The 17,139-nt window shown below is 49.1% G+C and overlaps 1 protein-coding gene across 4 annotated transcripts in view; it reads right to left on the reverse strand.

Moving 5' to 3' along the window:
- The window catches only part of HSF1 (heat shock transcription factor 1), a 71,687-nt gene that overhangs the window by 18,165 nt on the left and 36,383 nt on the right, over positions 1–17,139 (reverse strand). For all 4 annotated transcript variants that reach the window (XM_069780280.1, XM_069780282.1, XM_069780279.1 and 1 more), the window contains exons 5-7: positions 4,114–4,189; positions 3,646–3,707; positions 2,099–2,195 (exon numbers count right to left, since the gene is read on the reverse strand). In XM_069780280.1, coding sequence (XP_069636381.1) covers positions 2,099–2,195; positions 3,646–3,707; positions 4,114–4,189 — 235 coding nt within the window. The remainder of the gene's footprint in view (positions 1–2,098; positions 2,196–3,645; positions 3,708–4,113; positions 4,190–17,139) is intronic.

Consider the following 17,139-nt stretch of genomic DNA (forward strand, 5'->3'; position numbering starts at 1 on the left):
ACCTGTGTTTCCCATAATTGGGACAATCCGGTAATACCTGGAAGAGCTCCCGGTGGTTCTGTGTAAGTATTTGCTGCATGCAAAAATAAAGGCACTTTTAAAAAAGAGATCACAGGATTAGATGGGAGCTGGAACGGGAACAGAGAGCTTCCACAGAGGGTGGTCTAACTGCAGGAGAGCTCTTTAATGGGGCTTAGCTATTTTGGTTCTCTGCTAAAAAATTCATCAGGATCACCTTGGCACGCCAGGGCGGCTCGATGTCAGGAGCCAGCAGCTTGAATCCGCTGTCCCGAACAGGACGTCCCAGCAGCAGTACAGGCAGGATTGTACCTCGGAATTGGGGACAGCTTTTATTTTGCTACAGACAGCCGATATGAAAGCTTAGCTATGTTCCCAGCTGTAAAGCCCTGTTCCTGGACTACAGCATTGCCAGAGGATCGGTATAAAGAAGAACCTTGATTCACACAACAGCTCTGGCCAAGGAACACCAGCTGGCTTTCCCATGCCAGGCAAGCAGGGGTGCCGCAGACCAAGAGAGATGCCCCGAATTTAAGTGGTGCAGTTTCCCAGGGCACACACACTGGTAAGAACCAGATCAAACAGAGCATCTAAAATGAAAACAACTATGTCAAGACTTAAGATTTAGTGGATTAGCATAGGCCTGAGGTGATTAAAAGCAAAGAGTGACCAAACATGTCACATCTCTCCTATCAGCTGTAAGCACTGAGCCAGCCAGCTCGCCCTCAGGGAGTGCCACGAATGTGGCTTTCCAGCTCTTAGGGCACGGGATGAGTCTTCCAATTCTCACGGTAAGTCAGAGCCCACAGTTTGAGACCTGCACGGCTCGAAGATGGGCAGTTCTTTGCACTCGAAGCACCGTGCCGCGTCACGACAACAGGGTTTACGTGCAGGCACACTGCAGCTGTCAGGTCGAGAGGTAAATAGCAGGATGAGGGACCCTGCTCCCCTCCGCTGGCTTACGGGGCTGAGCAGACTCAACGTGCGCAGGCCTGGGAGCAAGTCTGTAGCTCATCTGAAAAAAGGATTCAGGGCCAGCATTAATGAGTCTGGGAGAGACACCTTGTGTTCATTGGCCGTGGAATAGTTACGGGAAGCAGCGCATCAAAAAGTGCATCAAAAAGAGGGGAGAGTATAGACAAAAACTCAGGATTCGCTGGGAACCAGCAGCAATCTGAAAAGCATACATTTACAGAGACTCCGACTAGTACGTTGTGTCACTGCGTCCCGTGAAGCCAGCTCCTGCAGGCACCAGGGTGAGGTGCACCCTGGAGCCAGGCAGTGCGATGACTGCCTGGCATTCACCCACTGTAATGAGGACAAGGTCTGAACCACATCCACATCCAACGATGAACTCGTTTCTTCTGGACTGCATTGACGACGTCTTGCAGGAAACCCCTTCATCTCGAAAGCTACTGCCTGCTCTCTCATCTCCAGTCTTTAATACCACACAACTTTACTTACAAGGGGATTTTTCTGTGCACAGGCACCAGTTGGCTTTGCTCCACTCTTCCCACCTCGCTCCCTGCCTCCATGGACACAATTCAGCTCTGACCACTCAGGTCTTTGCTACTTCAGGCCTGTGCCTCAGCCGGGCTCTCACCCACACCACCTTCCCTGACCAAAAGCAGTCTTCTTTGGAGAGAATAATGCTAATTATACATGGCCACATGTTAATTAGGCAATATGAGCAAATGTTTAGCAGGGATTGACCGACATCAGATGCGTTTTGTTTGTGACAAAACCAAAACATGGACCAAGTCAGCAGATGTGAGCTAAGCAAGAAGGCACCACTTCTGCTTTCACTGGAATTCAGATAACTCCTCGTTTGGTCTGCAAGCCAAATCCTTGGCCCCATCACAACTATCATTGAGAATTACCAGCTAACAGCTCTCTCCCCGTTGGCTAAGCTAGAATGCAGCTGTCACCTTAAAATACTTTGCCAAACCAAACAAAGAGGTTGTGAGCAAACGGTTGTACAAAGGCAAGACCAGCTGGAGAAGAGCCTAAAACGGGTCCCTCCCCACGAAGCTGTGTCCTCGTCCCCCTCTCCAAGGCCAGGCGTGCACGGCGTACTTACTGCGTATGGGGATGAGCCGTGGACGTGCTCCAGGGAGTACTGGCGACTGTATTTCGGCATGGAATGTGCTGAACTGCTGTCGTTCAACATCAGGGGGCTGCAAAAGATTCCCAAACACCACAGGAGTTACCGCACTGCCGGCACCAGGTCTCGGGCACCACATCTCCGCAGCAGAGCCCACCGCCCCAACCCCAGAACTGGGTACTTGCACCCACCCGAGGGGCCAACGCACAACCGTCCCCAGGTCTGGGTGCCCTGGAGGGGCCAGTGGCCACGGGGGGGAGGTTGTGTCAGTACAGCGGAGCAGGCAGCCCCACCACACAGAGGAACACAATGAGCCCCCGTGACCAGCCTCTGGGCTACGTTTTGCAAGTCTATTGAGCAGAAATGTAAAACCTCAGGCCTCGGAGGACTTCTTTATAGTCCCTGGTCACCTCCTTCTGCAGGCCTGTATTGTCAGTGCTCTGCTTGGCTTCACTTCTCCATGGCCAACTGCTCCAAAGATGGATTACTTGTGGTCAGCTGTGACACAACCACTTCTGTGGCCCTTTTCAAGTACTTGAGTACTGTGGAGAAACTCTTTCTCCTTACAAGATAAATCATTTCAGCATGTCTTGGACATTATCACCATATAAACCACTATCTTCATTAATAATAATCAAGCCTGCTGTGGTGTTGTCTGCCATATGGTGCTGCTGGGCACTGTTCAAACACAAAAGGACAGCCTTGCAATTCGACAGGCAACACAGGACAAGGTGGGGGCAGGAACAGACACAGAACAGAGTATCTGCCAGTTCATATGTGAACAAGTGTAAAAAATCAGGTGGAGGAGGAGCCCATCTCACAGGATGAGACTGGAAGAGCGGGGCCCGTTCAGCCTACATGAGACACAACGGGAGAACCATCTGTAAAAGCTGAGGAGGGAAAAGTAATTGTGCTACAGGACAATCTTGGGACAAAACCAAGTAACTATTAATTGGTCAAAGCAAATTAACCTGGAAATGTTCTTAACCGCCTAGGGCACTTAAGTACTGAATGGTCATCCAGTACAACTAGCAAGGGGCAAAATAATCCACAGCACATTTGAGGACAGGCTTGATTACTTTGTGAAGGTGTCACAGCAGCCTGTGACAGCAGGAGGCTGGTCTGGATGGTCCAACGTTTCCCTTTTGGTATAACGACAGAAATATCGTGGCAGTGCCAAGAGACTATTTTAGCAGTGCAAGACCCCAGCCCTCACTGTGTGTGCTGCCACAGTGCAGCAGCAGTTTCACATAGTGCGGTGGTTAGCTATGAAGTAGGTTCTGCACGGGCTTATGCGGCCTGGATGGCAAACCCTTCTTGATTATCAGTTGCATAGCAGTGTTAGCTGGTTTTGGCTGGAGCAAGTACTGGAAGGCTCACATGATCCCAATGACCGCTGTCCAGTCCTACCCCACTGGCAAGGCTGCTACAGAAGACAGAGATCTGGGGGACCCACTCTGCTGATCCTCTCTTTATTCTCTCAGACAGGGAATCTTTATCTGGATGTAGAAATGCAGACTTACATCTTCCTCTTCACCCCAAGAATACGGTTGGATTGCACCAATGAAATCAAAAACTGGATAAGCTGTGAGGAGAAAAAAGAAAAACCTGTTACGGTGTGCACAGTACGTGGGACAGAAATAGCTCTGGGTCCCTGTGCTCGGAGCAGAGCCAGAGCTGGGCACAGGGGGACACGGCAGAGTGCTGACTGCAACCCTAAGCACGCAGGTGAAGGCTTGGGGTAAAACCATTACATGGCAGCCAACTGAATTCTGCATTGTAACACTGCCGGCCCAAATTTAGCCTCTCCCTGCTGGATTTCCAGAATCTCACGGTGTCAGGAAGAAAACACAGTGATCAAAATCATCCTTAAACAGAACCAATGCCACTGCATCCCACCAATCCCGCAAGTGCCCGGCCTCGTCACTACATCACTGCATACGCGAACACAAGAGTGTCCCAATCCCTCCGTCTGGAAGACCAGGATTTACCTTATTGACAACTTTCTGCTGCTGAGCGTGCTTCTGCCTCAAGCTGGCTACTTCCCTCCACAACGCCTCATTCTCGCTGCAAGAGAAGAAAAAGCCATCTCAGAAAAAAACGCAGCCTCTCAGGCAGAGCAAATAAAGCACGGGGCAAGTCGGAAAACTGCAGCAGGGGATTTGCCGACATCTCCAGATACTGGCTCATTTACAACCTCCTGGGGCTGCGGGTGAAATTGTGTTCATTAACTTTGCTTCGCCATCATTTTAGCTTGCACAGCTCCAGAAACAGCAGCTATTCACACGTGGGCAGTAACACAGAGCCTTACCCAGAGAGAGCGAGCAGTTCACATCTGCTACAAGCCATTACTGTGCCCCTGTGGAAAGGCCCCTGGTGACCGAGCTCAATCTCCTTGATCTGGCCCAGGTGCACGCAGGGCTGGTTATAAATCGGCTTCTCTAGAGACGGCGGTGGGGGGGAAAGCCGAGGAGGAGCAAGCTCCGCACCCAGGCTGAGACCTAGGCTGCGTCGGGATAGAGCGCGGGCTGCACAACCTATGGACCGAGGAGCTGCACAGCACCTACCCCTCGGATTTCCTCCTGCAGCAGCAATTCCCAAACTCTACACACTTTCTAGAACTCCATATTTGGCTTTTCTATGCATATAAATGAAAACAGCAATGATCGGGTTTGTGTGTTCTGTGAACATAAAAGACAATGGAGAAATTAGCAATAAACCTGCAACATTTTCTCTTATTCTTAACGCTACTAGAGCTCCAAGGAGCTCACAGGTGACATGGGTTTAAGTTATATGTTTATGTGACTGCAGCATTGATGTGACCTCAATGCCAGAGAGTTACTCTGCAAGCAAACCAGCCATTTCAAGCCTTTTTTGGGGACACCCCCTGCTTTGTGGGACCTTTACTGCTCAAGCTATAAAATCTCTTTCAGATTTTAATTCAGAGACTTTCCCCTCTGGAGGGTTTTGAACTAGCGGTGACGATCCAGGAGAGGCTGGACGGCTTCCCTTGGACTTCAGGGCAAGAGGAGCAGGATGACGGTGCCTGGCAGAGCCTCCCCAGAACAGGGCGGCCAGAGACCCCCGGTCGTACTCGATTACGATAAAAGGGCAAGCTGAGCCCTCGGTAGAGCAAAAGGGCGGGTGACAAAAACTCAAGAGAGGGAAAACTCAGACGAAATCACTCCGACTTTCTCAAAACGGGCTATCACTCGCCGACGCGCATCAAAAACGCCCAAGTGAAGAAAGCGTTTCCCCCTCGGAGAGGACGGTCACCCTGAGCTCTCCGCTCGCCCGCAGCAAGGGGTGAGCTTACAACCAAGGGGCTGCGTTTTGGCCACGGCGAGGAGCGGTCGGTGCTTTCGGCAGCAGACGCGGGGCGTCTCTAAAGGCAGCAGGGCAGGCTTTGGGGGTCTTGGGGGTGGGAGCCGGTGCCTGGCTGGGGAGATGGGGCTGCCCTCGTATCGACGGGTACAGCTGCGGTTATCTCAGCTGCACCGTCGCTCCCCACGCACCAGCTGCCAATTACGCGCACGGAGGATTGCTGCTCCGGGCCCCAGCGGGGATTTGGGGAGGTCTGTAAATTAGCCAAGCTTTCCTCGGCACAGACCATCTGAACGCGGCTCCTAGATTCGCCTCGGGACAGAAAGGCGCATCGAGAAATTGCTGGGCCCCGGTGTTAGAAAGGGAAGAGCCGCAGCCCCGCGCCCGCTGCCGAAATCCCAAGGGCGAGAGGCAGAGATGGAGCCATCCTCGCCGCACCGGCCGCTGCCCGTGCCACACCTGAGCCATGCAAAGAGGTCGAGGTCTGGTGGATCAGAGCCAGTGATGTATCGTGAAAGGCAAAGAAAGAAGGTGGTAACTGCTCATTAGGCAGCGGGAGAGAAACAGCTGGACACAGGGTCCCCGAAGGGTTAAACTGATCTGAGGGCAGCAAAAAACAACCCCTTTAATACTTTCTTTAGCATACTGTTTTATGAGGCAATTAAATGCCGGTGAAGAGTTTACAAGGGCCAGTTTCAAACGTTTCATTTCGGGAGTTATTAGAAGATCTTTGAAGCGTTTTGTTTATACAATATTTTACAGGACCGCATAAACCCGACCCCGCTCCGCACCTGCCTCTCTTAAACCGCTGCTGCTCCTCGGGGACGCCCGGCATGCCCTCCCTCGCCCTGCACAGCCGGGACGTTTCCGAAGCCGGGGATGAGGTCCGGCAGCCTTAGAAAAAGGTCTGTTGGCTCAGAGCAGAGAAGGGGCATGTCTCTCGGGAGCAAAAGACAAGGGACTCCTCTCTTTCGCAGCGGAGAGCGCGTGGGACCGGCTGACAAGCCGAGCGCTGCCTGTCCCTGGTCCCCCCCGGTACCCGGTGCTCCTCCATCCAGCTCACACAGCACGTGCCCATCTCGGCTGGGGGAAACACGGGGGTCTGGAGGCAGAATCCCCATCCAGACGTGCGTTTTGTACCCCCCTCCCCAAGAAAACCAGTCTCCCCCAGTTTGAGCGTGGAGCTGACGCAGGGCTGTTCCGAGGGAGCGGGTGCCTCCTCGCCGAAGCCCAGGGGCTCAGGACGCCAGCGCGCTTCTGCCAGACAGAGAATGACATTTGTTATCTCCCGAAGCCAGGAGAGACGCTCATTTATCACTGCGGCTGTACAAGGGTCCTCAGGAGAAACGTCCATCCTGCTTGAAAAACAGCCTTTCCAAAGAGCTTTAATTACCAGTATACACTCAGGAAAATGGTCGTTACTCTCCTTTCAGATAAAATTACTCCGGGTAAAAGCCGCGCTTGACTTCACAGCTAGCAATTTTTGAAATAAATGACTATTTTTTATCCAATATTTCGCAATTTAAAGAAAATGCAGTCTTGCATTGGATTTGTGCTGCTGCTTGGCATTTTTCTTAAACCCAGGCTTTTACAATCAGGTAACTACAGGAGAGAGTCACCTTATTCTGTGTGAGGGTAAACTCCAGTACTCAGCTGCAGAAAGAAGCTTGCACCATACACACTCGCCAACAGCACGCATAGAAAAAAACCCTCAATTCAAGTTTTTTAAATCTCCTGCTTTGGGGGTTTGAACCCTGGAGACTCATGCTAGAAAATACATGATTTTCAATGGCAGCATGTGATTGTGACTGTGTATGAGCACACCTGATGCCCACAGAGTTTGTATTTGACCTTTTTTTCTGTCCTGCAAATATTTTTATCTCCTGCCACAAGGTTCTTCAGAATTTATTTAGAAGAGGCATTGCAGCAAGCAGCAGATTCCTTCATCATGCAGCACAGAGATGTTCTAGTACTTCAGACAGCAGTGTAAAGAAAAAACTGGATTTTAATCAAGCAAACCGATCAAGATCTGAAGGGTCTTGCTACATCCGTATTCACTTGAAAAAAAAAGAAATGGGCAAAGATCTTCATTCAGGCATCGTATGGGTCCAGAGCAAAGTTTAGGGTCACAGATGCCATGGCTTCACCCACATTTCAGATGAGACGCAGTTCTCCAGCCCTCTTCACGCAACCTGCCTTTTCACGCAGAGCGATGCACCCTGTACAACACCGTGCCCTGCCAGTTACACGTTCAAATGGTTTGAAGGCTTACCAGAAGGAAGCGAGGGTGGCTTTAGCCTTCGAGAGCAACACTGAACCCTGTCACCGGGGCTCTTAATGCGCACCCATGGACGATCTCAAAAAGGGCAGAAAGCCAGGTCAATCTGTGTTAGTTATGGCAGTACAAATGAGTGAGAGCAATACGTTGGGGCAGATGAAAATTACCCAGAAAAACACGAAGCAGCACGCGTCAGAAAAACCGCAGTCCTGCGCTGAGCGGTGCCGCTCAGAGAGACGACCGTGACACGATAAATGAGTGGTTCTGTAAAGCACGGACCCGGTGCCCCACAGCAGCGAAGTCAAAAGACAAAGCGAAGGCGAACAGGCAGCAACTGTTCCCTCTCCCTTCTGATTTGAGGCTAGGGATATCAGCTGAAGTCAGCAGCTGGCAGATTCAGTACAAACAAAGGGACACGGTTCTCCAGACACCACGTAATTAAGATGCAGACCTCTGCTGCCGGATCCCAGGAGTCATCGGACAAAATCGCACAAAGAAAAACAAATCTACTGAGGACCATTAAGTGCCAGGGCATCACCCGTATCTCATGAAGCCCCTAACCCACAATGCTGGTGCCAGGAGATTGCTCGCCTTGCTCCTTTCCTCCTGCCCTTTGCGAACGGTCTTGTCAGGAACGGAACTGGAAGACCAGGACCTTTGATTCAACACCTTGTAATTTTTAAGTCCTTACTCCACACCTGTACAGCTCCTGTCTGCAGTTAAATCCCGACTCAGACCTTTGCTGCGGTGCCTTGCAAACTATCACTCTTCTTTCCTCAAACCAAATTTTAAGCTATTCTTTTAAGATCAATACTTGAGCTGTCAGCTCCCGGGCTTTAGGGACTGTGCTGCCATCCGCGATACCCAGAGGAAGATGCATCGGACTACGCAGGCGAGCTTAAGAGGGCAGGGTTCAGATGCCTGGAGCTATGGTACCTCCCCAGGGAACACGGCACGTAAGGGAAAGGGTCAGAGGCAGAGCTTAGGGCGAGCCAGACTATCAAGGCAGAGATCGTGATGTGCAGGATGAGGCACCGAGCAGAGACGTTCATTCCCTGTAATACCAGTTGTCCGGAGGAAGGAAGCAGCTGTGTCTTAGTTCGCACTAAATCAGCTACTAGGCTAAAAAGCCGGTTTGAATCCTGGCTCGAGTGCTATCAATCTTTAATCTCCAGCAGGTATAAGCTTTGGGGGGGATTCACTCTTGGAAAAGAGTGGAATAGCTGTAAATGGCTCTCACTGTAGAGTCTGGAAATAGCTCAGGAACATGGAACATTAATGACTGCCCCCACCAAGAGAGATTGTCCGCATTCTGCTGACTAAACAGGGATGCAAACCAAACACAGCTATCAACAGACTATCAGTGCTGCTTTTGCGTTCTTTTTACTACCACAGTGAGCTTCTAAGAGAACGCAGCATTTCATTTCTGCAGACAACCTGGCTGGAAGTAGTGACAGACCACAGAAGAAGCAGGTGTCGCAAGCAGCAAAGCAGCAATAGAGCCCTCAGACATCGCTGGTTTTCCAAACCCCAAGCTACCTTGAACACAACAGCAAGGAGTGGTGGTACCAGTACCCTAGGAAGAAAAGTGATTTTCAAAATGCGTGATGTAACACGCCTGAGACATAGCGAAAAGGCTTGGTTTTGAGACGGAGTCGCTTCCAATAGCAAACCTGCTCTGGAGCAGCGAGAGATCCTGGCTTAGTGTTTGAAGTCAGTGCCCTAATACTTGCTGCCTAACGAGCCAGGCACAAAGACACATTTTTTTGTTGCTTTTCAGCAACATGAGGGGAGAGCGAGAAGACCTGAGCTTAGAGGAAAGTCTGACCTGCCTAATAAAAGTGATTTCCTTGTCTTTTATACTTTCCTTACCCGTTTTCGCATTTGTATTGGTACCCGCAGGATCCATTACCGCGGCAGACCAAGATTCTTGGACCATAGGCTCAGAGAGCTGCTGATCATCTCTTCACTTTCTCAAAGTGTTTAGTTTCAGTTGTTCCCACACACAAGCTGGCATTGCCACTGAAAAGCCACCCTGCCGTCTCCCCGGGGCACCCCTTGCGCTAAGGCACACGCTGGAGCCAAGAAGCAGGTCAGGGAACGGTGCAGGGTGTTTTGCTCTGCATGTCCACGACAGCGAGGACAGGCGGATCACTGTCAGGGTTAGCCTGGGGCTGTGGAAAGCTTTCATCTCTGCTGCCCGACACCAAACTGCCCACTTCCATCCTCCTGAACGTGTCCTGCGCTCAGATGTAATAGAATAAAACACGATAGGAACTTGAATTTCAGGGACTGTGAGCAAGGGTGCATACAGAAGTTCAGATCTGGGTTTGCACAGTCCCCAGCAAGAGGGGACCTAAGCCCTGCTAGACCCCAACCGCACCTTAGTGCCAGCCGGTGCTGGAGGACGTCGACCGTAGCAGAGTTCCCAGGAGATGCCACTTGGCCCACCTTGTGGTAACGGCGAGATACGGCGAGGAGAGAGGAACCTGCAGCTGTAGGTTGAAGGCGACAGCATGCCTCCGCTGGGTAAAGGAGGTCTGAAAGCTTTCCTCTGCGAGGATGGAAAAACTTACGCCGCTCCTTTTCTCTTAACGAGATGAATCTTGTTTTCTTTTTATGGAGAAGGACACAGCTGACTGTGGTTTAAGTGCGGTGCAGAAACTTCAGCTACTCTTTGCGGCCGAAGAGGTTCACATGTTTTGTAGGTCTTTCTAAATACTGAGACATTCAATGATCCCCCAAAAGTGCCTGTTCCCAGTTTATCAGTTTCCACTTTTTCAAAATGCATAAAGGTAACAATTTCAAGAGCTTTAACAACCTCTGCTCTGCCACAGAAAATGGCATTTACTTTTGTCAGAGTAACGAGACAGGCATTTTTATGTTGTATTTACAAGAAAAAAAAAGACCTTTTTGTTTCCTCAAGGCTCAAAAGTCACCATCTTAATCACCATCTGAATATTATGTAAAAAACTAGTACCACACAGCAACAGGTTGCATTTTTAGGTTGCTAGCTTGAGAAATAAAAATCTACAAATAAGCTTTTTAAGTGTCTACATACTTTTGTGGGGAGTTTACATAATGATAACATCCTTTGATTATAGAGGCAAAAACCCCCTTCCACCTTCCTCATCCATCAATTGTATGAAGAAGTCAAAGGTAAACAAGGCCAGGGAAAGAACAAATGATACCACTGAATAAATCCACAGCACACCAGTATCCCAAATACCAACCCCTGCTGTCATCACTATCGCTGACATTGTAGAAAATGAAGGTCAGCAACCAGGGTGATCAAAGATGTGGACAATCTCTGCAAGAGGAATGACCACAGAAATGAGGGTTCTTCAGGCTTGGAGAAGAGATCAAAGCGATATGTCAGAGCCCTATAAAATCATGAATAATATGGAAAAAAGTTCTTTGTTCACCCTTTCAAAATAAGAACTAAGAGTCACTCAACTGTAAGTTGTAACAGAAGAGTATTTTCACTGCACAAGGCAATTTAATTGCAGAACTCGCAACGCTCAAAAGTTTGCATCCACAAACAGATAAACTAATATACTACAGGAACACCAGAAACTGTAAGACACAGGCGCAGTCCTTGGTGCAGCAGCCTTTGAAGCGCTGGAGCTCACTGCACAAGGCAAGAATCCTCCTCCTTGCCCCAACACTAATGTTCTTTCCCCACATGTCTGTTGTTGTCAAAGATTTTCAGCAGTTAAGTATCTAACCACTAACTCTATTATACCCACAACTACTTCATGCTTTGAGTTCACTAATTCTGCTGAATTAAAACTGAAAAAAATCCGTTTTCTCTGAAACAGAACGTTCAGAGAAATGCTGATTTCAAATCCGTCAGTCATACGACCAACACAGGCAAACAGATGCACGTAATCTGTGAGGTCTTGCTGGAGGAGTCTAAGAGAAAGCCATGAAGACTCTTGCTGCAGAGCAATAGTTTTGATCACTGCCCAGCCAGGATTTAACCTCAATTTCCAAGCAAAACATCTTGAAAGATCTGTGTGACACCCTGCAAACTGTTCAGGAGAACCTCTGTCCTGGGAAGAGCTGGGGAGAAGAACAGGTCTTACACGGGACATCCTCAGAACTCGTCACAAACCGGAGCAGAGCACTCTCCGCCAAAGAAGTGTTGGTCTGGGTCAGAAAGCGCAAAGGAGGCAACACCATGGTTCTCCAGAGCTGCAGAAATCAGTGCATTTTTTCAGAAAGGTGACAGACAGATGCTCTTGAGTGTGAAAGGTTACTCCAAATAACGGTCACTCACTCATTACGCCTGGGGTCTCACAGAGGTGGATGGACTGATTCGGTATTAACTCATCTTTTAAAATAATTTTAACTGTGACAGAATATTCAGGTAGCACCAGTTCATACAATCAGGGGAAGAGCCCATTCTTCTGTGTCAATAGAGATGAATTGTCTGTCCAAATAAACTCACAGTGCAATTAAAAAGCTTGTATCTCGGGATCCTGCCACATTATCTTTAAATAGCCAACAACTCTTGGACTAAGCTAGCTACAAGCAGAGTGGCTTTTACACCACATGAAGCTTTTTAAAAGAACCAATCCAGAAGAATCAGTTCATGATGGCCAAACCTGTAAGTACCAGGGAGATTCTCTTCAATCCTGAGTGCAGGGTTAAGCTAGGCTTGTGACCAAAGTATTTAAGGTCTCTGCGGTGACCCAGAGTAAGACATCCATCGAACTTCAGCCACGGCAGCACTTACACCCACCAGCACATTACAATCAAAATATAGATGTAAATCAAACATCAAACCAGATTTTATTTAAAACTGCACTCTTCCTTCTCTTCCTAGTGAGCTAGCAAAATCTGTTTCATTCAATACGTTGTTCTGAACCATTTCGGATGAGTATGGACACAGGAAACTGAATGCAGTTTTTAACTGTTCTCTGCTTTTCTTCCGAAAAAGTAGAGGATCAAGAGAAAACCAGACCAGTTTACTCCTCCTTAAGTAATTACGTGACTGGAAGGACGCTGAACAGCAAAGTGACCTGCTCCTTCGAGCTCTGGCCGCCCTCAGGGTACAGTTTGGGGCACAGTCTCAAAGCACCCCCCCGACAAAAGTCACTAGAAGACTCTAAACAGCTCTTCCTCCAGAATACTCTGAAAAAGCAAATCAGCGAAGATGAGGCATGCTGAACAGGACAGTGCTGTGCAGGAAGCAACCGGAGAGATGGTGTGAACACACTGCCAAAAGCTGGTGCCTCTGTAACTGGCAAGATGCCTGCACATGCTGTCCAGAGAAAAGAGCCCGCAGTGAAAAGGATAAAATCCCGTTACAGACCATATACACAAACCTGCTAGAAAGCAGCTTACACTACAAACCGGGGTTAAGAGATGCCAGTTGGGTTGAGTTATTTTAACATCAGTATGTCAGACTATGGTGGTAATTAATTTCAGATTTAGATCACTGCACTGAAAAATGAGTACTCTACAGGTCTTTAACCTATGGTTTGGAATGACCAATAAAACTGACTTCAGATGATCTCAAGCAGTGACTAAGCTCATAAAAAGCAGCAGCGTAGATAAAACACACAGATCCCGCATTATACTCAGCATTATAAGCCATCAAAGCAATTTTAAGATCAAGCTGATGTTTGACTCTGAGCCAGCCCAGGTCCCCCAGGACCAGACTGACATGTGGAGGCCGTGGTAGGAGAGTTAGTGTTTTGGCCCCAATCTCTGAACAGCTGGAGCCTGTGCAACCTTTGCACAGGAAGGCCATAAAACAACGCATTACAATTGTCCAATTTAGAGGTCATAAAAGCACGGACCACAGTCTCAGCGCGAGGCTGGAAGAGCCAGAGTTCAGCCAACAACACTCGAGCAGTGAGCACAAAAACGAAGAATAGCACACTTGCAATTAGGGATAGGCGAAAGCCACTGCAGACCGCAGAAACCTGGCCCTTCCTCCAGTAGCACCGCAGCCTTGCCTGCAAGTGGCCAGGTCCAGACATGCAGGTATCCTTTTCCCTTCTGGCTCTTGGGAGAAATGTAATTATGCACATGCAGTCGTCTTTCCATAAAATCAGGCTTAATGGTAACTGAGTTCCAGGAGCCTCATTTCCCTTCCACTGCAAAAGCCCTCGCCACCTCCTTTTTGAAGTGGCAGATGCTCCAGCTGACGATGTTGATAGCACACCTGCATAAAGGCAAGCCTTAATTTTGTTACAGGCGAAACCAAAAAGAGCAGCAGATTGGGCGGCCGATCACCATCACCTCCATCTCCTTGCTCTAAGCAAGGCTGGGGACCATTTGCAGTAACAGATGGTCCTTCCTTCATGCACAATCCAGGAACGGGGGCTCTGGTGGGGCTGAAGCCAGAGGTAATTGTTTCCTTAGATTACTGCAGCACACGAGGAAATGGGATGATGGAAACCCTATTAACAGAATACAGCTGCTAGAGAAGACCACTTCAAGCACAAGCCTTCTCAAATGCCCGCTCCTGAGCTCCTGCAATCCCACCCGTGAGCGTGGGGAGCCTCTGCCGCATAAACCCCCCAACCAAGACATCGCTACGCTTCAAGATTTACTGCAGCTCTACAAGCAACCGGTGCCTTGACAGTGATGTCTCATTTCCAAATCCGAACCAGGAGTACATCATTACTTAACTCTGCTCGCCGCATTCTCGCATATTTTGAAAAGGAAATTCAGCAACAAAGTAAAATTGTGATTTGTTATTTCCAGACGGGTACCAGTGAACTGAGAAGCAGAGCCTCCACAAAACTGCTTGATACAGATTCTCGGCAACAGCGCTGTAATTAATCCTAATACCACTTCTTTCAGTAGGAAACAGCCAGTTAATAACAGGCAGAACACCACGGAGGAGGACACAGGCTCTTGAACAGGAATACACAGATGCTGTCCAGCTGCCCGACCCTATACAGTGCACAAAGAAAAAAGGCTCTTTCTATGCAGACAGACATCCATGGCTGCTCAGCTGCACAGGGACGAGGCCCCCGAGGACAAGATGCTCCTTCATCTAGTTCCGATTCCAGCAGGCAGACCTGGTTCACAAGAGAATATAGATCACTACTGCCTCCAGAAGACTCTTTTGATAAAGAGGTTTGGCCACCCTGGCTGCAGACAGCAAAGGCACAGTCTCATTTGTTTGCTGACAGCTGAGTGTCCCTTCCTTTTTTTGCCCACAAGAAGCAGAGAAAGCATCCAACCTGCTCAGAGTGGCAGAAGGAAGGCTTTGCACGGTGACTAAACTACCCAGAGATGCAGAAAACTGACTGCCTGGCATGCTTTCCTTGAGTTTCATAAGGTTTTGGGCAGGATGATACGTGGGGTGCCTCTGTCCTGTTACCACAGACTGGATCTTCCTAACTGGTTTCCTTCCTGCTCCCCAGCAGCAATGGGCAGGAGCAGGGTGCATAAGGAAGAGAACACTTCTTGGAAGCAGGTTTTCACTGGACAAGAAAATCATATTTGTGGAAAAAGCCTTGGATTTTTTGTATGTTACCTAACCCATGTGGAATTTGCCCCAAAAAACTTGAAACTGCAGGTATGCACTTCAGTACAGCGGTGACCAACGCCATGGGTATGCCACTGGGGACCAATGCTAACCGTATCCTGGGCTCCATCCAAAGCAGTGTCACCAGCAGGTCCAGGGAGGGGATTCTGCCCCTCTACTCCGCTCTGGTGAGACCCCCCTGGAGCACTGCGTCCAGCTCTGGGGTCCCCAGCACGAGACGGACACGGACCTGTTGGAGCGGGTCCAGAGGAGGGACACGAAGATGATCCAAGGGCTGGAGCACCTCTCCTATGGAGACAGGCTGAGAGAGTTGGGGTTCTTCAGCCTGGAGAAGAGAAGGCTCCGGGGAGAGCCTTCCTAAAGGGGAAGTACCTAAAGGGGGCCTACAGGAAAGCCAGAGAGGGACTTTTTACAAGGGCATGTAGTGATAGGACAAGGGGTAATGGCTTTAAACTGAAAGATTAGAGGAAGAAGTTCTTCTCTGTGAGAGTGGTGAGGCACTGGACCAGGTTGTCCAGAGAATTTGTGGATGCCCCATCCCTGGAAACATTCAAAGTCAGGTTGGATGGGGCTTTAAGCAACCTGGTCTAGTGGAAGGTGTCCCTGCCCATGGCAGGGGGGTTGGACTGGATGATCTTTCAGGTCCCTTCCAACCCAAACCATTCTATGATGGGTCTCAGACTGCAGTATCTCAGGTTTTAGGTGGCAGGCAGACAGCTGGACTGCAGTACAGGCATGGTCACTGCCTCTGAGCCCAGCACATCTCCAGGTACTGTGTTTTAGCCTCCTGTTTCCCCGAAGCGCAGCATCTCCAGCACTACTCCTCTAGATCAGCCTGCACGTGATGCCTCCCTTCCCATGGTACATCCATCCAAGCAGGTTCGCTGCCCACACATTAACGAATCTCCGCGTGTTCACCCACGCTGCTCTTTCCTAGCAAAGATGCTGTTAAAGAACCATAGATGAGAAGTAAAACGTTACTTCCTATTACTGCCCTAACTGGCACGGCCCACTGGGACAAAGCCAGTGCGTCTCTGAAGTACCTTGGAGCACTACTGGCTGCTATTTAGAGGTAAAGGTCAATTTTGCCTGTAAACCGACTTGTGTATAAAAAGCAAAAAGTTAAAACTTGGTTCATATGTACAGGCTACATATGTAGCAGCAACAACCTGCAGTGTAAGCTCAAAAAGCAGCACAGAAATTCCCATTCCGGCTTAAGAGACCACGTCCCCTCCTGCTCGAAAACACCTCGCACTGCTTGGCCAGGCTGCAGAAACAGGACACAAGATATTACGGACTCATAAAGCATGGTGTAAAACACAGAAAATACCTGGCCAGCAATTTCACAGATGATCATCTTACAAATTTTACGTCTTTGCTATATAGACTGGGCCTCATTTTTTCCACGCCAGGATAGACATGCAGAACAGATATGCAGAACAAAACAGTTGCGCTCTCAGAGCTATTGCGGAAAGGTGAAGAGAGAAACAGGGCTGCAGAGTTCTGCTTAATTCTAAGTCTAGGACTAAAAGCCATGCAGTTACTCATCTCCCAGACGATTTTAAGCAGCTTTTAACCAGGGCACCTTACTCCCCAAAGGTGGGAGGGCTTCTGTTAATGAGGCTTTTCTGAGCACGGTGACTAAACTTGGATATCACCTAGTTGGCTTCATTATGTCCTAGCTCAGCTTTTCTCTCACCTAACACTGATGGATTCAATCTTTTCAACAAATGTTCTAATGCAAACTCTATCCCCTTAGGTCAGTGTCAAACGATAATATATATGTTGCTTTTGGAACCCTGAAACCATAAAGCAAGCTACACGGGTCAAAATTATTTGGTATGATTTACTGGGGGTTTGCATACGGTAAACTAATTCTGGTGAAGAGGAATTATACTG

This window comes from Haliaeetus albicilla, chromosome 3 (genome assembly GCF_947461875.1).
Source record: "Haliaeetus albicilla chromosome 3, bHalAlb1.1, whole genome shotgun sequence".
NCBI lineage: Eukaryota > Metazoa > Chordata > Aves > Accipitriformes > Accipitridae > Haliaeetus > Haliaeetus albicilla.